We start from the raw sequence: 23,979 nt of genomic DNA on the forward strand, positions 1-23,979 counted from the left end.
CCAGGACCCCTTAATAGACCTTACCAGGGAGGCTGAGGATTGTGATCCCTCTGTAGTTAAAGCACACCCTTCGGCCCGCTTTTTTGAAGTGGGGTACTGTTGTGCGCTTAAAAAAGGGTGATAATGAGAGGAGTGAAGAAATGAGGAGCAGACACGCAGTTCTCTCGTTCACTCGTCTGTAATGAGTCTTTAACAATATACAACTAAACAAATTCACAGTAATAACAGTAAATATATAACATAACGATGCATACATTGCATGATCTCTTCTGATCTCTGGGCAAGTACACAATGAAACCATTTCCACAGTGAGTACATACAATCTCAACTGTCGAGTCTCACAGCAGATCTTACAGCGGGCCACGAGGCCTCCAATAGCTAGCTTACGCACCGAACAGATTAGCCGACTATGGATTAATAATAAAACCTCTCGACTCACAATTTCCAGAAACGTATAGTGGCTTATAATGAACGATATAAAACTACAAATAATGTATTAGCTGCTTAACAGTGTATATTTTGAGGTAATTACCTTAAAAAAGGGTGATAATGAGAGGAGTGAAGAAATGAGGAGCAGACACGCAGTTCTCTCGTTCACTCGTCTGTAATGAGTGAGGAGGAAGTAGCGTGACTCCCCCTAGCGGAACCCCGAGGTAACACCACAGGCTAACACAGATAAAGTATACAGAAGCCTCTACTGGCTATTTGCTTTTGTATATAACAGTAAAATAACAAGTCAACACAGGAATCCAAATTATGAATACTGAAAGAAAGAATGCCTAGGAATTAACTTCTAAACAACCTATTATACCTGTTACAGTACCACCACCCCAGTCTGCCAGTCCAGGGGAGCTGTCCCCAATGTCCATGCGATGCTGCAGAGACGTGTCAGCCAAGACAGTGCTACAGCATCCAGAGCCTTAAGGAACTCTGGATGGACCTCATCCACCCCCCGAGCCCTGCCACTGAGGAGCTTTTTAACCACCTCAGCGACCTCAGCCCCAGAGACAGGAGAGCCAATCTTAGGATCCCTAGATTTTGATTCCACATCGGAAGGTGTGTTGTTGGGATTGAGGAAGTATTTCCCTCCACTGGCTCACAATGTCCCGAGTTGAGGTCATCAGCCCCCCATTCCCACTGTACACAGTGTTGACGGAGCACTGCTTTGCCCTCCTGAGCTGCTGGATGGCGGACCAGCTTATTCTTGAAGCCGTCCGGACGTCATTCTCCATGGCCTCTTCAAACTTTTCCCATGCCTGCTTTCCCTGCCGATACCCAGCTGCCTCTGGAGTCCCACAGGCCAAAAAGGCCTGATAGGACTCCTTCTTCAGCTTGACAGCATTTCTCACTGCTGGTGTCCACCAAGTTCAGGGATTACTACCACGGCAGGCACTGACAACATTTTGGCCACAGCTCCAGTTGGCTGCCTCAGCAATAGAGGCACGGAACACAGGACATGGTTGAAGATGGGAGTTGAATTTTTTTCTGACAGGGGACTCCACCAAACGTTCCCAGCAGACCGTCACAACACATTTGGGTCTGCCAGACCTGACCGGCATCCTCCCCCACTATCTGAGCTAACTCACCACTAAGTGAGTTACCAGCTCCGCCCCTTTCTTCACCTGAGTATCCAAGACATGCGACCGCAAGTCTGATGAAACGACTACAAAGTCGATCATCGAACTGTGGCCTGGTGAAAGTGCACATGTGGACACTGTTGTGCCTGAACATGGTGTTTGTTATGGACAGTCCATGACAAGCACAGAAGTCCAATAACAAAACACCACTTGGATTTAGATTGGGGGGCCGTTTCTCCCAATTAGGCTCCTCCAGGTCTCACTGTCATTGTCCACATAAGCATAGAAGTCCCCCAGCAAAACGAGCGAGTCCCTGGAAGGAGTGCTTCCCAACGCCCTTTCCAAGGACTCCAAAAAGGGTGTGTACTCTGAGCTGTCGTTCGGTGCATATGCACAAACAACAGTCAGGACCCATCCCCCACCTGAAGGAGGAGGGAGGCTACACTCTCGTCCACCGGGGTAAACCCCAACGTACAGGCACCAAGTCGGGGGACAATGAGTGTGCCCATACCTGCTTGGCGTGTCTCACCGGGAGCAATTCCAGAATGGATGAGGGTCCAGCCCCTCTTGAGGAGAGTGGTTGCAGAGCCCAAGCCGTGTGTCGAGATGAGTCCAACTATATCTAGCTGGAACTGCTCAACCTCACGAACCAGCTCAGGCTCCTCCCCCCCCCCAGAGAGGAGACGTTTAATGTCCCTAGAGCTAGCTTTTGCAGCCAAGGATCACACCGCCAGGGTCGCTGGCTACGGCAGCCACCCAGCTCACCGTGCACCCAACCCCTATGGCCTCTTCTGCACGTAGTGAGCCCATGGGAGGAAGGGCCCATGTCACCCTTTTGAGCTGAGCCTGGTCACCAAGTGCTCACCTCCATTCCATTCCTGGCTCCAGAGGGGGGCCCCGGTTACGTACGTCTGGGCAAGGGAAACCTGGGTCCATGAGTATTCGTCGTCATAGTAGTGTTTTGAGCCACACTTTGTCTGGTCCCTCCCCTAGAGACATGTTTACCATGGGTGACCCTCCAAGGGGCACAAAGCCTCTGACAACATAGCTCCTAGGAAAAGATGATGATGGTGAAGATACATTTTGATCACGTGTCTTTCTGTTCAGTGTTTGTCCCATTATAACATAACAAATTTATATAAAGATGTGATACCCACAAACAGAGGGTCACCATTTTTGTTTGATTTTTGGTTAATTAAGGAGCCCTATCTCTTTATGTGCATTTATTTTATGTTGTTGTAAGTGTAAGTATGCAGCACGCCAGCAGAGGGAGTTTCTCCCAAGGTGAGCGCTGGGTGTGGTGGTCTGTTGGAGGCGGTGGCCTATGCTCAGACTAGAGCCTGCCTGCCGACAGACCACAGCTCATGCGTGTCTCCCGTTCTTTCCTGCAAAATACAGGTCAGTAATTGGAGTGTGTCAGACCCAGAAGTCTCATAAAGTTGTATAAACGTTGTTTCTATTGAACGCAGTATCATTACTGTCTTAACTTGGCCGTTCAGGCTGGAGATTACTACCAATAGCTTTTGTATTGTAGAGCTGCACGTCCTTCATGTGGGAACGGAGGAAAATGGCGTACTGTAACGTGCACAGTTTAGCGTTGTTTAGCTCCTTGACTGATGTTTGTCTGTTTGATGTAAATATCCTATGCTGTTAAGTTGTTCTGGCATTAATCAATTTGAGTTGGAGTTCATGCAGAGTGTATGTTGATATGTCTGCTATTCTATTAACAGTGATATGTACAGATGTTTAATGTGGGTTGGATAAACCGTTCAGGGAAAGCTCTAGATGTGCAGGTTAATTAATTACTGCATGAGATGTGCCACAATTATAGTTTGTGCTAAAAGTTGTAATGTATGTTCAAGCAAGTTAGATGCTTCAAAGAAGGACCTGTAAAAGAAAACAGTATACTTTGGGCAAAGACTTTTATTTCTGTTGTACAAGAATAAACCACAAAGTTGAAGTAGCTGTCAGAAATGAATGAAAATATGGCTTATGAGACCTAACGAAATGCATAATGTCAAAGCATATGATTGTTTGTGAATAAATGCTCAGACTAGAGCCTGCCTACCGAGACCACAGCTCATGCGTGTCTCCCGTTCTTTCCTGCAAAATACAGGATCCATCTGAGGCTTGTAACAAACACAAAAAAAAGGAAAAAGAAACCTCCCTCTTAATTCAGAACTGTTGTGAGTTTCCAGCTCCTTCGTTTGCATGTCATGCACTGAGCTTCCCATGAATCACCACCAAGACAAACATGGGACTTTTTTCTGTAGTTTGTAAATTTACATTTACATTTCTGCATGTTCTACCTTTACTGGATACTGGACATTCAGATCTAAAACTCCTGAACAGCTTCTTTCCCAGGCCGTCAAGGCCTTCAGTTTAAAACATAAACCTGGTCATCATGTTCATCTTATTCATGTGTTAAACTGCAGAGAAAGTGAGGCAGCTGAAACCTCTCACCCTCCATGGGTGCAAAACCTAACAACTATATGAGAACGGAGATTGCATACCTTTTCCGCAGTTATGATGCATTTGAGTTGTCTCATAATTCTGAGCGGTAGGTGACGTGACATCACTACCAGGTAACTGTCCTCTCAGTGCTGCAGCTCCCTCCTCTCCCCCTCCCTCTCCTGTTGCTCGCAGTCTGAGAGTAAATAACACAATGTAAATCCGATAAACATATTTAAGGCTGAGACTGAGCAAAATCCCAAACGATTTTTTATCTAGGTAAAGGAGGATGTTTCGTCACCCTACACTAATCCAACAGAATTCATAACACAAACTTGGAGAGAAAAAAATAATTTATTTCCATTATAAGTTGCCTATGGTTATCCATGTTTAGTAAATTCTATCACTGATGCTAATATTAATGCTTAGTGTGTCATTGTTGCCACAGTCCAAAGAACAAACGTACAAAACTACATCATTGTGTCATTCATTGCTACAGATGGTTGCATTTTCTAATAGTTGTAATTTCCCCTGGTGGAACAAAAAAATATCTCATCTTATCAGATCTGATCATATTGCAGGGCTCCAGACTAACTTTTTATGAGAACAGTGGCCCCTAACTTAAACGTTTGGGAGCAATTTAGGGGTGCACACCGAAATCGCCTTGCATAGCAAATTTCCTCTCATTTTCACTGTATTAGTTATAAATACTTGAACAATAAATTCAAAAATTACAGTGTTTATGATTCACTTTTTTTGCAGCAGCAGCAGTTGACATAACATTAAAAAAATCTTACTAGCTGCACTAATACAAAACAAGTAGACAAAGCTTGTCAAATCAAATCAGATTTGATTTGATTTTCACTTTGTAGTTGAAGCAGAATGAACTTTGTTACCATCATCCCCCACAGATTGTATGACTGGTCCATGCAATAAACAGCTTCAGGGACTGATGCTCCTCTCCAGCCACTGTTCCCACTCCTTAGTAAGAAAAGTACCTATTGGCTGTCCTAAAGGTCGCTAATTAGCATAATCAGCTTAGTACTTGTATGTAGTTGTAATGGACGCTGCAGTAGAGAGGGATATCATTAGAAAGGCATAAACTGATGAAAAGACAATCTTAAAATGTTTAGAACAGCAATAAATAAATAAATTAATTAATTAACAATTAATTAATTAATAAAATAATAATTTAATCAATATTTTCTTTATTTTTTAGTTCAGTTTTCTTAAGTGTATTTTGTTTTTTAATTAGGAGTCTGGAACATGTCACAACACTTAACTTTTTAAATACTTTTGTCCACACTCATTAATAGACGTTACTCTGACGGTAAGCCAGCGCAGGAACCTCCAGCAGCAGCTTTGTACGTTTAATTTACAGCCTGGTCATGAAACAGAGGTTAACATCGTCTGCTCTGAATGCAGCTGCTGTGAGAAGACCAAGCCTCGTATGAGCGGGTTCTGCACAGCACCGCTCCTCATTGGGAAGAGTAAACTAGTTCATTCCCCTCAGTCTCCAAAAGTCTTCAATAATACCAGAAAAAGTCACTGGATTTGTCATTAGACCCTTTAAAAAAAAGAAAAGAAAGAAAAGTTGCTAGAGGGTTCTGAATATGGGGCGCCAAGTGTAAAAATTCAGTATAAAAGTTATAGCTGACACATTTTCATTATTTATCTCACTTTTCTCACATTTAGCACATTTTTCCTACATTTAACATAACTTTTAACCACATGTATAATGGTCAAATAGAACATCTAAATCTAAATTTTAAATCTAAATCTAAATGTTATATATCTAAATATTAAATCTTATATTTAAATCTTAAATAATATATCTAAATCTTGAATCTTACATCTAAAAGTTAAATCTTATATCTAAATGTTTAAATCTAAATCTAAATGTTATATGTTATATCTAAATGTTAAATCTTATATTTAAATCTTAAATAATATATCTAAATCTTGAATTTTACATCTAAAAGTTAAATCTTATATCTAAATGTTAAATCTTATATCTAAATCTAAATGTTTAACCTAAATGTTTCGACTACATGCTAATTAACCCCGCCCCTTTTAACCTCAACCAATACGCTAGTAGGAAAACACTCGCTCGCTCCATGGTAATAATCCTCATTTGGATTCCACAGTTTGAAGGTAATTACTCTGATTTTCTTTTCATGTTCAGTTGTGAAATAAGCAATGATGGGAGTAACAGTGTTAAAATCCAGGTGTTACTAACTGTCCCACTTTTTTTTAGTAACGGGTAATTAACTAATTACTTTTTACATTGTTACAACACCGTTACTCAGAATAAAACGTTACTATTTTAAGATACAATTAGTTTTTTTTGTTTTTGTGCTGCTGCTACACTGGAGAGAAGGTGAAATGATGCAGCCGAAACTGGAGAATACACTCAATGTTTGAGAAGAATAGTTGCCATGTTGTGCTGTTAACGGGTGCGAGCTAAGTGGGTCCTTACCTTTGATCACGGTTTTCACTCTATTTAAACCAAGCGATCTTATATCGACCAGGCGATATAGTGATATTCTGAAAGATTTGTATATTCTGGATGAACTGATGTATTTGGAAATATTTGGATGTTTTTGAAGTCCTCTGTCTCCAGTTCTTCCTGCAGCTTTGTCCTCCACAGGTGTTGCTTGGGTTTCTTGTCTTTTTGCGTACTTTTCCCGGGTCAGCCAGCTCTGAGCAGAGCCTTTTGCTCACTTCAGATGTGTTTAGCTGTGTTTAGGATCTGAGTCCTCCTTGATCTTAATGGGACAACATGAGAAGAGTAAATTTCTTAGAGACTGTCTCCCTCCCAGTCCAGTTTATGTTCATGCAGTCTGAAGTTATCAGGTTCCGGATATGATGGGACATTATTTTTAACTCTCACACACCTCTGAAAGCATGCATATACCACTATAATCACTTACACAAACACCAACAACCAAATATCACACACATTCAAGAGCAGCATCACACAAATAAACCCCTGAAAATTCACAAACGCACACAGCTAAAAGCCTGCACACACACTCATGAGACAGCCTGTTCCCATCTGAATGAGTGACACCAGCACTGTATGTGAGAGGAAATACATGTGTGTGTTAGTTGATACTAGTATGATCAATGAGTTGGTACTCGAGTGTTCGAGACGTCGTTTCATCGCTGAGGAGGCGGAGCTACAGCCTGGAGGTAATTCAGACAGTCAGATGCATCTCTGATAAACCTGGTCATCCTCTGTCACTGGAGTTTCAACCTATGCCCTCTGGAAGGCGTTATCTTGCCACATGTTGGAAAACCGATTTATCTTCTTTATCCCTTCTGTAATCAGACCCTTAAATGCTACTGATGGCAGTATAGTTTTTATTTCTTTAATTTTATCATTGAGGATTCAGCTGCTGTATAAATGTCCAAGCTGTCACACATCACTGCTGCACTGACACTTTGTTTGTTGTTCTATGTTTTTATATTCTTAATGACTGGTTTTAAAGGTGCTTATTGTTGGATGAACTGAGGACTGTCAAACTGAATTACCCTGTAGGATAAATAAAGCTGTCACTTACTTTTTGACTTTGGAGTGCAGGTGGTGGTGAACGCACTGATTCTAAATATGGATCAAAGATTTAGAAAATGTGTGCAAATTCCAACAGACACAACATGTTTTGTTCTTTGAATGATTTCTGTTTTTAGTCTTGCTTTATTTCTTTAACGTGTTCCTTAGTTTTCTGTTGGACTTTCTTGAGTTCAGGTTGTGGTTCCTTTGGATCAGCCACAGAGACCTGTAGGGCACTACCCCACCTCCCCAAAAACATTATTCTAAAGGCCATAATGACTATAATTTTATATTAAAATGTTAATGGTGGAAAATGTGGCATGCTACCTGTTCTCTTGAGCCTCTGCCACAGGCATCTTTGTACTAGGCTGCATATGTCTGCTATGTCCTTGGTGGATTTGTGTCATGTGCAGGTGCGATGGACCAGACTGGAACAAAAAGTCAGGCCAGTAGTCATACTCTCACCCAGGCCACCCCAACTCATGTACTGCACACATATGCTCACACTTGTACAAGTGTGCACATACCAGTCCAGTTCTTTCCTTTCCCTCACCAGAAAGGCTCAATACAGCAGTCACAACAGGACCCCTATATTAAGAGGGGTTCCTAAACTTATGCAGGCAGCAACCCACCTGTGGAGATATGTTTGGTTCAGCAGGACCAACCCAATATTTTATACATAATATTAATATAATACATAATATAAAATAATCAATGTTATTATTGTGTAAAAAGAAGGCGAACCACAAACACACATTCTATATGGAGTTGTAAACAAAAACGTCAGACGTCTACATTTAACCAGACAGTATTTTAAAAGCTGCAGTCACATAATATACAACAAATAAACACGATGACAAACTGTAAAAAAGTTACTTCATCAGCATTTAACCCGGGCTAATAAAATGTATATGTGCAAGCTAGTACAGCCAAGCAGTCTAAGTATTACAATATCCACACATCAGTTTAACACATCACATAATATTAACTAATATTTTATCCAGACAATTTAATGTAAGACCTCCTGTATATATGTTCAAAGTTCAAAGTTCTTTATTTGCCATTTGTACATAAAAACCAAAAAGTCAAGGTACATTGGAATTCTTGTGCAGGGCTCTATCAGAGTCACAGTTTTAAGTAGTAGGAGAGAAAGATGAATCAAGAATAAGAATAAATGAACACTGTACACATTAGAAAATAAACTATAGCAAAAAATGTATACATATAAAATATATATATAAAAATATAGTATGTAGCCATACTATTATACACTATACAGTGCTGTACAAGAGCAGAAGGTATTGTGAGATAGAGGAGTGGGTAGGGGGAGAGGGAGAATATTGCACATGAAATTCTCAAGCAACTGAACACTGATCAGAAGAACTGCACATTATACAGGAGGGGATATAAAAGACATCATCCTGTTTCACAGGTGATGATAGTGCAGGTCAGATATTGCACATGCACATGTAATTAAAGTGAGATGGTGTCTTCCACATTTTTCAGTAGTTTTGTTTTGACATCAGTCTGACTGTGGCTGGGAAGAAGCTGTTGAAAAAGTGAGTCCTGTGAGTTTTGATACTGTCCGCTCTGCTGTGTCTGAGGTTGTACGCGCAGTGTTTGTGTCTGAGCAGAGGGTGAGCGGGATGGAGTGAGTCTCTGATGATTCCCTCTGCTCTTTTCTGACAGCGCTGCTCGTACATACAGTCCATGGAAGGAAGTTTTGTGCCTATAGTCCTCTCCGCAGTCTTTATGACTCTTTGCAGAGCCTTCCTCTCTGCCTGTGTGGTATTTCCATACCAGACAGTGATGCCTGCGGTGAGGATACTCTCTATCAGTCCTCTGTAGGCCTGGGTGAGAGGGCGATGGTTCAGACCAGCTTTCCTGAGCAGTCTAATGAAATTAAGTCTTTTCTGGGCTTTTTTCACTGTGGCTGTGGTGTTACGAGTCCAGCTCAGGTCAGATGTTACCTGCAGTCCTAGGAACCTGTAGCTGTCTGCCCTCTCCACCTCAGTCCCGCTGATGAAAAGAGGCTGTAGAGGGGAAGGGTTCTTCCTGAAGTCCAGACATATTTCTTTCGTCTTGTCTGTGTTGAGGATGAGGTCATTCTCCTCTCCATAGACAACGATGTTGTTGACCAGGGCCCTGTATCCTGACTCGTCTCCCGCCTTGATGAGGCCCAGGACAGTGATGTCATCAGCATATTTGATGATGATGGTACTGTCCTGGGTGGAGACACAGTCATGTGTATACAGGGTGAAGAGTTTGGGGCTGAGGCAGCAGCCCTGTGGAGATCCCGTGCTGACTGTGAGCTTAGCAGACACCCGCCCTCCCATCTTCACCACCTGTGGTCTTTCAGTCAGAAAGTCCAGAATCCAATTGCAGGTGGGAGTAGGGACTCCAAGGTCTGCCAGCTTCTCAGTCAGCCTGCCTGGGTGGATGGTGTTAAATGCAGAACTGTAGTCCAGGAAGAGCATCCTGGCATACGTCCTGCTGCTCTCCAGGTGCTGCAGGATGTGGTGAAGGGCTATTGCCACCGCGTCGTCCACTGATCGGTTGGGGCGATAAGCAAACTGGAAGGGGTCGATAGTGTCCGGGACTATGTTGTTGATGTGGGTAAGGACGAGCTTTTCTAAGCACTTCATGGCAACTGGTGTTAGTGCCACTGGCCTGAAGTCGTTTAAGTTTGGTGTGTCAGGTCTTTTGGGGACTGGTATGATAGTGGACGTTTTGAAGATATGGGGGACAACAGCCTGGGATAAGGACATGTTGAAGATGTCAGCATACACACCGGCTAGCTGTTCACCACAGGCCTTCAGTACTCTTGGAGGCACTCCATCTGGTCCCACCGCCTTGTGGGGATTTACATTCTTCAGGGCCTTCAGTACCTGGGTGTGTGTGACCTGGAAGTCAGTGTCCGTGGGATTACAGACGGCTTTTGAGGGTGAGTCTGTGTTCAGCCTGTCGAACCTGGCGCAAAAGGTGTTTAGGCTGTCTGGGAGAGTAGTGTCCCTGGGGTCTGTTTTGGGTGTGGTCTTTCTGTAGTTTGTGACAGCCTGGATTCCCTGCCACATCCTTCGTGTGTTGTGGTTGAGGTGGTAGCCTCCAAGTTTTTGGGAGTAAGCCCTTTTTGCTGCCCTGATGGACCTCTGCAGCTCGTACCGGGCTATCTTGTACTCCCCGTGATCTCCTGACTTGAAGGCCTCCCGCCTCGTCCTTTATTTTCCTGTTTTATGTCCCAATTGAACCAGGGGTTTTTGGTTGGGGAACATACGCACAGTCCTGGGGGGTGCACAGATGGACGTGCACCACCTAATGTAGTCGCTAACAGCCTCTGTGTATTCATGGAGGTCGTTTGTGGCCTCTTTGAAGGTGCTCCAGTCTGTAGCCTCTAAGCAGCCCTGCAGGCTAGCTTGTGCACTGTCAGTCCAGGTGTTAATGGTCCTGACTGTGACTGGTGTTGACTTGAGCCTTTTGTTATAGACTGGTTTGAGCCGGATCGCCAGGTGGTCAGATCTTCCAAAATGGGGTCGTGGCTCAGCTGAATAGGCGTCCTTAATGTTGCTGTAACAGTGATCCAGTGTTTTGTTTCCCCTGGTGGGGAAGTTCACAAATTGGTGCAGTTTTGGCATTGTTTTTCGGAGATTACAGTGGTTGAAATCTCCTAAAATAATGAGAGCAGCGCCAGGATATGTATTTTCATGCTCATTGATCATGTCATGTAGCTCCCTCAGAGCAGCCTCCTCCTTGGCAGAGGGGGGGAATGTACACAACACTCACAATAATGCACTGCAGTTCTCTGGGCAAATAAAATGATCTTAACCTCAGGGTCAGGTATTCCACCCTTTCAGAACATGATTTGGAGATGATCTTACAGTCGGTACACCAGGATTGTTTGACGAGGGCGGCCGTTCCTCCTCCCCGGGTCTTGCCGCTGTCTGCTGCGCATCGGTCCATTCTAAAGGTTGTGTAGCCGTCTAATGTTACTACCTCGTCAGGTGTCCTTTCTCCCAGCCATGTTTCACAGAAACATAGTATGGAGCAATCCTGTATGTCCTTCTGCATAGAAATCTGGACGTGAAGTTCATCCATCTTATTTTCCAGCGACTGGACATTCGCAAACAGTATGATCGGCAGGGTTAGCCTACCACTGCTAACCAAGCGCCGAAGCCTGCGGTCTGCTCCTCCCCGTCTGCCACGCCTCTGCTTCGGCCTGTTGTTCTCAGAAGAGCTCCCTGTCTGGGGGCGGCCTAGCGTCGAGTCCGCATAGCATGTTATTCCAGGGAAGGACTCCAGAATGTTCGGGTCGAAAAGTCCGAAATGACTGCGCTCTCTCAGTTGTAGTAGGGTCGCCCGATCATAGAGGTACTTTGCGGTGTGTGCCTTAACTCGGCATAAAAAGGTGATAGAAAGGAGAAGAAAAAAGAGTAACTGGACTCGGAGAGCTCCGCAACGTCGCACTCTGCGGAGCGCCATCTGTATATATGAAAAAATCTTTCTTCTAAATGTGTCTTTTTACGACTCAGGATAGGGGTATGAAAGGGTGTAACAAAATAAAAACGGGATGGTGAAACAAGTAAATGGGTGTTTGTTATACTGAACAAAAACAAAGACTAGCTCAAGTGGCAACACAAAGGGTGTTGGGGTTTGAGAAACTGCTGAAAGAAAATGCAAAAGGGTTAGTTCTAACCCAAAATGCTGCCAGATAAACAAAACACAAAAACACTAGGAAAAGGTGAACTTAAACTGGCTTATTACACTTAGCTAACAAACGAACAGCAGTTCCAATAACTACAAAAAAGGGTATTCTTAGACCCAAAACAAATGTCTACTCTAGCCCAACACATTCTAACTTTTACTCTATTTCTTTACACAAAAAGCTCAATCAAAACCTGAAAACAAAAAAAAACTTAAAGAGCAGCCTAACGAGCTGGGAACAACCAAAACCAAGACTACTCTTTAATCTAGAACAAAAAGAACACAGGCAAGTTTAACCCTGCTTAAATCACTAATTCAAAGTCTACAGACTACTCAAGTTGCCACCACTAGACACATAAAGCACACAATCGCTAGCTACCACAAGTATGCCAAGCTGAGGGAGAAACCGTCTGTGTCAAACAGCACCACCCTCCCAAATGATCACAGCAGCAGTCCTTTATTTCCTGGTGGCTGGAGTTTTGAATGGACGAGTGATGAGCCAACCAGGGGGGAGGGGACGAAGGTGTGACTGCTCTAGCCACTCCAAACAGGGAATCAGGGGCGGGCATTTGCATGAGTGACAAGCCTCAGGTGTCGGCAATGACCTCGTCTGTAACATGTCTGTTCTCTTCACTGGAGAAATGAGCTATCTCTACAATGAACCAGGAGATCAGGGCCAGTCACCTAAAGGGTTAATAATACAGTCAGAGAGTTTAAATGAATCTGGTGGTCTCTGGCACCCGCACCACCTTCCTTCAACACGTCAGGGATGCCACAGCCATTTAATAAGAGAGTTACGACACTCCTTGAACTCCCCGACATGAAGTCCTCAAGTTTTAAATGACTTGAAGGACAATAAGTAGCTGTAGATGCTTTGAATGATGACGTACATTAATTCTTCTAACGTATAGAAAACACCATTATTATATCACTACATATTATATTATATTTAACTTTTGGTTCCTTGAACTGAACAAATACATCAGTAACTGTTTATTGTTGTTAAACTCAGAAAGCTACTGTAAAATATTAATAAAAATAATCTAACATGTTTTCTGGTTAATAACATATTAAATGACTGAATTAATTTATCAGGTCTTAAAAACCACACAAGTTTCAACCAAACACGATAGAATAAAACATTTTATTCTACAATATAATTTTATTCTACAGTGTGACGGAAATGGAGAGGGAATGTGTGCTAACTGGATGAGATGGTGGAGCAGCACCGAGGAGCAGGGAAGCTTTCTGAGGATGTGACGGTGCCTGCTCGTACTGGAGCAGCAACACATTCATGTGTTTCATGTTGACAGGAAGCACAAGATGGAAAAAGACTGTCTGGAAAACTGCATCAGCTGCATCAGGCAGAGGAATCCTGTCCAACACCAGAGGAGTTTCACCAGGCGCTGACATCAGATGAAAAATAGTAAATTATTACTCGTTTTCCACATTTATCCAGCAGGACCAGGCTGTCTCTCTGCTAATGCTAACTAAGCTAACCTCATCAATTTCACAGAAGAAAAGCTAAATATGTAGTTAATATTCTAACTGATATTGTTTACTACCAGAAATTAAAATCAGGCGTACTAATACAGTCATCACCAAAGGACAAATAATCAATGACAATCTTTACATGAGAACAAAAACTGCGATGGCGTCTACAGAGACTGGAGTCTGGCTCACATTAGTTAACCACAGTTAAACCACCACTAGCGTGTTAGTTACACAACTAATTAACTAAAACTGGCCAAATGAAATAACACAGTAAACTCCATTTGTTGCAGAATATTTAGCTAATGCCTCACAAAGCTAAGAAATGTAGTAATTTCAGCCACTTTCATTGGAGCACTCTGGAACAGAGGAGTCAAATTACACTTAAGTGAGAAATTCAACACAGAATATCTTCATGAGAAAGAATATATGACAGTAAGGAAGAGTGTAACACAATTACATTAAAATGTGTCCACAAAATAAGTTTATTTCAGTTATGGGAGATTAGGAGTAAATGTTATTCTGTTTAAAAAAATTTACTTTGTCAAAAAAGGTAAAAAAAAAATGTATTTGGTAATACAAATGTATATAATAATACCTAATAATATTCATATGTTTATGGTCATTTTGGGATACAAAACAATATGTCTTTCCAAAATAGTACAAAACTTCACATTCCCTGCAATGAAAAACACACATTTCACACCAAAAGGTTTAAACATCAGGGCAATACAAAAACAAATGTACAACAGATTCTGAGGGAATCTCACAAAAACTACAATTCACATCAATGTCTGTCTGTCTAAAATTTAACTTTGACATAGTTATTGACTGGTTAAAATCTATCATTTTAAAAGAATTTATTTTACTTTGCTGGTAATCAGATGCTGACTAGGTGGCTGTCAGGTCTCTTTCTATGTTAGGTCATCCACCAAACAGTTCCATTTGGTAATGTGGTCATGTTTCTCTAAAATATGGATCTACTCGTTGCAAACAGTGATCAGCGGAGATCTTTTGCCATCTAGTGGCCAATGTTGGTAACTACAACAAGTGTAAAGTTAGAGAATGTACATTAAAGTTCCACTTCCTGCTAATTTATTCAAAATAAAATGCCTTTAACCATTTAACACTAGAAAACCCAAAGATTTCTTACCCCTCTACCATGCCCAGAGTACAGCCAAAAGGCTGCCCGGTTTGAAATTAACAATTCAATGGCCAACAATTAGCACCTTTACATTTGTAAACACAGCCATTACCTGCCGTTAGCTGTTCAAGCATACTCCTTGGGGGGAGGAGTGTGCTTGAAAAGAGCCTTGTAGTCTGCTTTCAACTGTGCTGTATAGTTTCACTCACCACAAACGGTATTTGTGCTTTTGACCATTTCTCACATTTTCATGTACCCTTTATTGAGCATTGGTCATGTGAGTTTTCATCGTCATCACACTATTGTACGCCCAGCTTGCTTTCAAGTGAGAGATTATCACGTTTCTGTTTCCACAAAGGCCAAAAGGAAAGCATAATCAAGTATTTCAAATGAGAGATAATTACATTCCTTTTGACCTGGGAACAGAAAAGCAAAATCAAAACTGGTTTCACCACATTGTGGGATTGTTGTGGGTGCTTCACAAATTGGTGAAATGGTGGGCGTCGGTGTGAACGACTAAACTAGGGAACTGAGGTGGATAAATAGCTCACTCACAGCTTCAAGATTTTCATGGTGAACAACGGTAAGCCAAGAAGTGAAGATGCCAAAAGTCTACAGCGCTCAGCAGGCTTTGGACATGATCCTGGATCATGTCAACCCTTGCGACTCAGATGGAGATGATGTCGTCCTTCAGATGAGCTCAGATTCTGAAGTTTCTTCTGATGAGGAGACTTCACTGCCCCCAGTAAAGAGAGGTCGAGTGGAGACCCACACTGGGCCAGTGGAGAAGGCAAAGGACGGCACAGTATGGTGTGAAGAACAGGTGGGGAGGCCTTTCAATCAAAGCCCAGTAGAACCATATGCTACAGACGGAGAGCCGACAGCTTTGGTCAGAAGAACGGTGTCCAGTTGCCTACAGAGCTTCCTCTGCTTCATCACTCTTGACATGCTTCGAACTGTTCAGGAGTGGACTGTTCAGCATGGATGTCGGACAGAGGAGAGCAGTTGGTTCATGGCCGTCCCTGAACTAATGGCGTTTATTGCCATTCTTCTCTTGCGAGGGGTAATTAGACTTCCATCACTGCGTGACACATGGTCTTCAAAACTGGGCCACCCACTGATCACCAGGATCATGGCTCGAAACCGCTTCCAAGACATCATGCAACACCTACGCTTTGATGACATGGACACACGTAGTGAACGAGCTGAGACTGACAGGTTTGCTGCAGTTGCTGATATTTGGAGGTCTTTCGTTTCCAACTGTATCTCATCCTACAACCCAGGCAGGCACATCACCATTGATGAACAACTTTTTCCGTCAAAGACTCGCTGCTGTTTCTTGCAATACATTGCAACAAAACCGGACAAGTTTGGTATCAAGTTCTGGGTGGCATGTGACCTGAAATCTAAGTATGTGTGCAATGTCATCCCATATCTTGGAAAAGACCCCAGTCGTCCTTCTGGAGAGAGACTTTCTGAAAATGTGGTGATGAAGCTGATGGAACCGTTTATGGACAAAGGAAGAACTGTGACCACAGACAACTTCTTCACATCACTATCACTGGCGCAACGACTGCTCAACCGGAAGACCACTCTCCTTGGCACAGTCAATAAGATTCGATGGGAGCTTCCAGGTTCAGCAAAACAAGCTATGAACCGCCAAGAATTCAGTACTCAGGTGTTTTCAACCTCTGGTGTCACACTGACTGTCTATGTGCCTAAACGGAGAAAGACCGTCTGCATCCTCAGCAGCATGCACAGCGTGGTTCAGACTGAAGACACACGAAAGAAGAAGCCAAACACAGTCACCGACTACAACAGCATGAAGCGTGGTGTCGATGTGATGGACCAGATGGTGCGAGAGTACAGTGTCCGCTCAGGAACACGGCGATGGCCAGTCGCTGTGTTCTACAACATGATAGACATGGCAGCATTGAATGCCTATGTGCTTTATCAGGCGTGCACTGGGGTGCAGGAGAGGCGGGTGGACTTCCTGGTGGAGCTTGCCAGTAAGCTTGCTCAGTCACATTTGGGAGCCAAGAAAGTCAACAAGGAGAACCTTCTTCGCCAACAACCTCCCACACCGGACCAAGGGAAAAGAGCAATGTGCCAGGTGAACTGTCGTTGCAAGAGAAATCACGCTAGTGTGCGCTGTGTAGATTGCTACAGGTACACGTGTGGCAAATGCAGAAAGGAGGTGGCATGGCAGTGCCAAGTCTGCTCAGACAATGCAGGTCAAAATCACTGAGAACATTCCACCATCATGGAACATGTGAAATTTTTGTAACTTCATTGCACTGAGTATTTTAAATGTCAATCACTTCACCCACATACTGCACTGATTTATTTGTACACTTTCTTGCATCTATAAGAAAAGATTCCTTGTTCAAATCTTGTACATCAGAAATAAAAGTCATCAAGGAATGAAAAAGACAGACTGTGTCGATCTCTTGCTAAAAAAAAGAGGGTAAAATAATTTTCTGATCATAATGTGAAAATATCATTTGTCGTTGCAGCTTGCTAGACAGGTTGTGCATACACTGGTCTTAGAAATATTGTGCTGAGCATCTCCACTGTGCAGGGGAAGCTGGTGGACTTCCTGGTGGAGCTTGCCAGTGAGCTTGCACATTCTTATTTGGGAGCCAAGAAGGTGAATAAGAGAGTGAGAGTGAGCAACCCCCCACAACTTGGCCAACGTGTGGGGGGTTGCTCACAGAACATCTCATTTACAGAACAATAGTGTCGTTCACACCTGAGTTAGGATATTAGCTAAAACTAATCCAGCCATTTGGCTGCCCTCTGGGCATGGAAGGTAGAAACGCCAAATGGCTCAGCTTTGGTTTTTCTAGTGTTAAAACGCGAAACCCGAGGAACACAGTTAATCGAGTTCGAAAAAATCAATAAAACAAGTTTTTCTTTCAATATTTTTGGCTAAAAATTTTATTATTTTATTTTATTTTATTTTAAAGTTATTTGATTATTGATTATTTTCGGTTAAAAAAATAAAGATGATAGTGAATAATTAGTTTCTATATGGCCGTGTTTGATATGATGGTAGTGGAGTCAAAGTGCTAACATGTACCTGGAAACAAACTTACTGCCCTCTGGTGGTCACTACCCGTATTTACAATTACATTACAAATCTACAATATCTACTATGACATTAATAAAATATAAATCACTTGTGTTGCTAAATTGTATTTACTAAATTAAAATCTAGTGATTAGTTTTGATTGTAGAGGAGCTACTAAAGAGGGTAAAATCAATAAAGATGGATGCCGTGAGGTAAAAACCAACCAGATGTTGAAACGGTGCTATGCTAACAGAAGTCTGCTGCTGTAAACCAAGCTGTTAGCTTTTCTGTTTTCTTTGATTAAATGCTGCTGAACTATTACTAACGTTTATTTGGAAAATAAGATAATATTTTACAACACACAACTTGTCACCACAATAAAATCTTAAACTATTCTACTCCCGATAAATTTATTATTAGCATAATGTGCTAAGTCCTAATTAGCACACTTCTGGTTAAATCATTCAAGATAAACATTAATGTAGTTATTCATCTACCCATCAGAAGGCTGCCATGAACTGCCTAATCATGTCAGATATGAATGAATAAACATATGAAATAAAGATATTACAGAATTAGTTTAGTGCCTAGTTATATATTTTTCTTATGAACAAACGGGTTTGTTTCCAAGCCCTAACCGGAAGGAAACGTGTTATGGTTTTATTTCTAACTTTATGTTCATACCTCACTTTTTATCGCCCTCGTGTGGTCATATGTTGTAACTACAACCTCAAACTTTGTCTCTTAATTATAATGTTAAATGTTTGTATAAAAATAGGTTTATGATTTAAAAACAGCATTTATTAGAATGTTTTAAAACGAGGATATTATTTAAGGTTGTGAATGCTGAAGATTGACCAGTGTATTAATATTTTTTTAGAAAATAGTCTGATTGCTTTGTCCGCCACTAAAATTAATCTAGGAAATCACTTTTAATTAACATTTAATACAAATACACTTATACAAATACTCTATATTGATGCTGATCATCCGAACTTCCACATGGAATTAAAACTAAGTTATGTGACATAAAATGGAGTCAGGGCACAACTCATCTGCTCTGGATTCACTTCATGGATTTTCTTTGTTTTTACAATTTATTTTAAAATTCTTCTTTTAACATATAAATCCCTGAATGATGTAACACCAGCTGTCTATCTGACCTGCTTCAGTCCTCCACTCCATCACCACTTCTAAGGCCTGCTGACCACCAGCTACTGGTCCTCCCAAAGATGAAGTTTGAACTTAGAGGAGATCTGATTTTCACTGTGGAACCAGCTGCCTTACAACCTGACTTCACAGAAACACTTCAAGTGTTGAGATGTTGTGGTTTTTCGTGATCATCTCACATATTTTTGTGAGGCCAAGTTGGCCAAAAACACAAACAACCAGGAGACGCAGAAACGGCAAGTCCAGAGGAAACAGAGGAAGAGTTTAAATCTGGAACCACAGACATCACTTTTCCCTCACAGAGATAAAAGACAAGAGTGTTACGAGAAATGTTTATCATAATCACAAACAAAGGTTTTTTTTAATGGTGGCTGTAAGCTGTTAGAATCACCAGATTTATAATGCTGTAACTCTGTTACTGACACCGTTGCTTTTTGCAAGAAGTGACTAGTAACTATAATTAATTTGTTTTTAAAAGTAACGTGCCCAACACTGGTTACTACCCACCTCTGGTTTTTACCTTGTAACAGTTATTCATCTCCTGACCTGTGATAGAGTGAGGACGCTCTTGCTGGTCTGATACATGATGTTGGTGGAGTGTGTGTGTGTGTGTGTGTGTGTGTGTGTGCGTGCGTGCGTGCGCATGTGTGTATTCTACAAAGAAACAAAGCAAAAAATAATATTAATAATGAAAAGATAACTGAGGCACTCAAGAAGATGGAAGATAAAAAGCCTTTATTAACTCATGGCTAATCTATTAAAAAACACATCCACGCCAACGCGTTTCAGCCTAAGGGGCCTTCATCAGGGCGAGTGGCAAAATGTTTGTCTGGCAGCTTAATTCTTGAATTTATAGACAATCACCAGCAGCTGCTCTGTGTGGGCAGGTAAATGGTCACATGATACCTGTGACCTGCCAATGACAATCACAGTCAGATTCTTTAAACAAAAAACAGGTTAACACAGCATAATATAACAAGATTCAACAGATATGTATAGAAACATCATATATCAACTAAAAAATAAATAGATATTGTTCATTTCTTCTTCAAGGAACCACAGATTAATCAGTTAAGTCTGTCTCCACCTCTAACTGGGTTTTCTATATGCTCAATTCCAGATACCTTCAATGAATTACAGTTACCATGGTTAGCATGCAGATAGTGAACAGCCATAGGATATTGTAGGTTACCAGTCCTAACTGCATGTTTATGTTCAGCCAACCTTACTTTTAATTTGTGTTTTGTTCTTCGATGTAGAAGCAACCACATGGACATTCTAGTCTGTTTACTACATATGAAGTATTGCAATTAATAAATGATTTAATGTCAAACTTACGACTGGATGATACGTCTGTAAAGTAGTTAGCATTAATCATGTTGCTACAGTGGTTACACACTTGTGGTTTCCTTTAATGATAGACAGCCAAGTCTTTTGTTTTAAAGGGGCAAGGTGACTTTTAACCAGCTTAGCATTTAAGGTCGGGGCTTTTCTGAAACTGATCGTTGGAGAATCTGGAAGAACTTCTCTAAGGACACTGTCACTTTTCAATATATCCCAGTTTCTTTTAACAATTAGTTTAATTTGATTAGCTTTGTTGCTGTATTGGGTAACAAAGTCAACTTGATTAGAGTTCGACTGGTCTTTTTGTTTAGGGACCAGCAGCTGTTCTCCAGGGAGACTTTTAGCTTTATTGAAAGCTTTGAGTGTAGTTTGTTGTTTATAACCTCCATTTTTAAATCTTTGGCTCATGTCTTGTGCATTGCTTTCAAACTCTTCTTCTGTATCACATATACATATATAAGAATTAAGCTGCCAGACAAACATTTTGCCACTCGCCCTGATGAAGGCCCCTCAGGCCGAAACGCGTTGGCGTGGGTGTGTTTTTTAATAGATTAGCCATGAGTTAATAAAGGCTTTTTATCTTCTATCTTCTTCAGTGCCTCAGTAATCTTTTCATTAGTTCTACTTGATCCCATTACTGAAGAGCACCAGAGGAATACCACCAATTTTTTACACCCAAGTAGCACTCCAGGCACTTTTCTTTTTTCTATAATATTAATAATACTGTACAGTTGTATAAAAATACATAATAAATAATAAACATCGGAAATATCTGACTGGAAATATATTAACGTAGTCAAATACACCAAATAAAAAATAAATTAACAAAAGTCCAGTCGCTTAAAGGGTTAATAAAACAGTCAGAGATTAAATAAATCTGGTGGTCTCTGGCTCCATCTAGTGGGCGCAGCGTCTACCTTCAACACGTCAGGGACGAATGAACAGAGGAGTCAACTTACACACACTCACACACACACACACACACACACACACACACACAAAGATAAATTTAACACAGAATATCTTCGTGAGAAAGAATATGTGACAGTAAGGAAGAGTGTAAAACAATTACATTGAAATGTGTCCACAAAATAAGTTTATTTTAGTTGTGGGAGATTAGGGGTAAATGTTAGTCTGTTTAAAAAGGTTTACTTGGTCAAAAGCTGTAAAAGGTTTAATAACTTTTGGATTCTTAGAGTATTTCATTGAGTGATTGTTGTGACTGAATTCATGAATAAATGCAAGAAAAGATGGATGTAATTCCTGTACATTTGCATTTATAAATATGAAACTTTGCCTATAATATAAAAAGATTGATTATATATCAGTTTATAATATTAATGTTTATTATCACATGGAATACCAAATGAAATGTCTTCTCAAAATAGTATAAAACTCAACAATCTCTGCAATGAAAACACAAAATTCACCAAGAGGTTTGAACATCAGGGCAACACCAAAACAAATGTACAACAGATTCTGATAGAATGTCACCAAAACTACAATTCACATCAATGTCTGTCTTAAATTTAACTTTGACATAGTTATTGACTGGTTAAAATCTATAAATAGTTTTAAAAGAATTTATTTTACTTTGCTGGTAATCAGATGCTGACTAGGTGGCTACCAGGCTTCTTTCTATGTTATGTCATCCACAAACAGTTCCAAAAAGAAAGAGTATTTAGTAATGTGGTCATGTTTCTCTAAAATAAGGATCTACTTGCTGCAAACGGTAATCAGCGAAGATCTTTTGCCATCTAGTGGCCAATGTTGGTAACTACAATAAGTGTAAAGTTAGAAAATGTATAATAAAATTCCACTTCCTACAAGTTCATTCAAAATAAAATGTCTTTAACCATTTAAAACGTTAAACCCAAGTAACAGAGTTAACCGAGTTCGACAAAATAAATATAAACATGTTTGTGTTTGATTATTTTTGGCCAAAAATGATTAGATTATTCGATTATTGATATTTTTTGCAAAAAAATAAATAAATAAAGATAATACTGATGAAATAGTTTCTATGTGGCTGTGTTTGATGGAGTAGTGGAGTAAACGTGCTAACATGTAGCCGGAAACCAGCTTACTGCCCTCTGGTGGCCACAATCCGTATGTACAAGTGCTTTACAAATCTACAATATCTACGGAATAATAGACAAATCACTTGTATTGCTCAATTGTATTTACTAAATTAATATCTATTGATCATTTTAATTGTAGAGGAGCTACTGAAAAAGGTCAAATTAATAAAGATAGATGCAATGAGGTAAAACCAAACTGATGTTAAAACAGTGCTATGAAGTCTGCTGTTGTAAACCAAGCTGTTAGCTTTTCTGTTTTCTTTGATTAAATGCTTCTGAAATGTTACTAAAGTTTATTTAGAAAATAAGATAATATTTTACAACACACAGCTCTAAGTCTTATCATGATGACATCTTAAACTATTCTGCTCTGGATTATTTTATTATTTGCATAACGTGTTTTATTTTGTTTCCTCTTTAATTAAATATCACAGAATGTACGATGAAACTCCTCTTTAGTTTCTTATTAGTTGTAACTCTATTAACAATCCAACACTCAGCCAGCTCTCACCAACTCACATCTCTATGTATGTGCATCACTTAAATCTGCCCCCAGAACAACAACATAAACACGGAACAATAATTCTATTGTTACGTCTTTTCTTGTTTTCTTTGAAGTGTAGTTCTTTACTCTTAACTTTTAGCTTGAACCCTGTATTCAATATGATATTACTACAAATTTACTGGCATTCTCAACATCAGTAAGGAAATCTTTCTAAGTACCCTACAAGGAATATTAATACAAATAATAGAATGTAAAAAAAAAAAACCTGATGCTGATCAGCGGCATCACTGTGTGGTACTGCGCTTGCTCCACGTCCTGCAGGAAGACCCGCCAACGCATCCTGAGAGCAGCTGAGAAAATCGTAGGTACCTCCCTGTAAAACATCTCCACCCACCCGTCACACACCTTCTTCAGCCTGCTACCATCCAGAAGGAGACTGTGGAACCTCGTCTGAGACATCCCTCCACTCCGAGGTGAGAGGAATATATGCGACAAGTTTGTCTGTCTGCCCTGAGCGTGTCAGGTATTACTGCTCTCTCACCTCTGTAAACCACACCATCCTGATTACTCAGTTCATCCAGGAATGAGTGGTAGTAGATCCTTATTTCAGAGAAACAAGACCACATGACCAAATGCAGTTTCTTTTTGCAACTGTTTGGTGGATGACATAACATAGAAAGAAGCCTGGCAGCCATCTAGTCTGAATTAATTACCAGCAAAGTAAAATAAATTATTAACTATTAAACTTATTTATAGATTTTAACCAGCCAAAAACGATCTCAAAGTTACGTTTAATATAGAGCTTGATGTGAATTGTAGTTTTGGTGACATTCCCTCAGAATCTGTTGTACATTTGTTTTGGTGTTGCCCTGATGTTCAAACCTTTTAA

General features: G+C 40.8%; 1 protein-coding gene across 1 annotated transcript; it reads left to right on the forward strand.

Annotated features, from left to right (window-relative positions):
- The first annotated feature begins 15,234 nt into the window (after nt 1-15,234).
- Nucleotides 15,235-17,764, forward strand: LOC121634103. The gene has a single exon (XM_041976554.1). The coding sequence runs from the start codon at nt 15,519-15,521 to the stop codon at nt 17,163-17,165; it is 1,647 nt and encodes a 548-aa protein (XP_041832488.1). The 5' UTR covers nt 15,235-15,518; the 3' UTR covers nt 17,166-17,764.
- Nucleotides 17,765-23,979: the final 6,215 nt, after the last annotated feature.

This window comes from Melanotaenia boesemani, chromosome 22 (genome assembly GCF_017639745.1).
Source record: "Melanotaenia boesemani isolate fMelBoe1 chromosome 22, fMelBoe1.pri, whole genome shotgun sequence".
NCBI lineage: Eukaryota > Metazoa > Chordata > Actinopteri > Atheriniformes > Melanotaeniidae > Melanotaenia > Melanotaenia boesemani.

Coding starts and splice junctions, on each gene's coding strand:
- LOC121634103 (XM_041976554.1), top strand. CDS start 15,519: ATGCCAAAAGTCTACAGCGCTCAGCAGGCTTTGGACATGATCCTGGAT.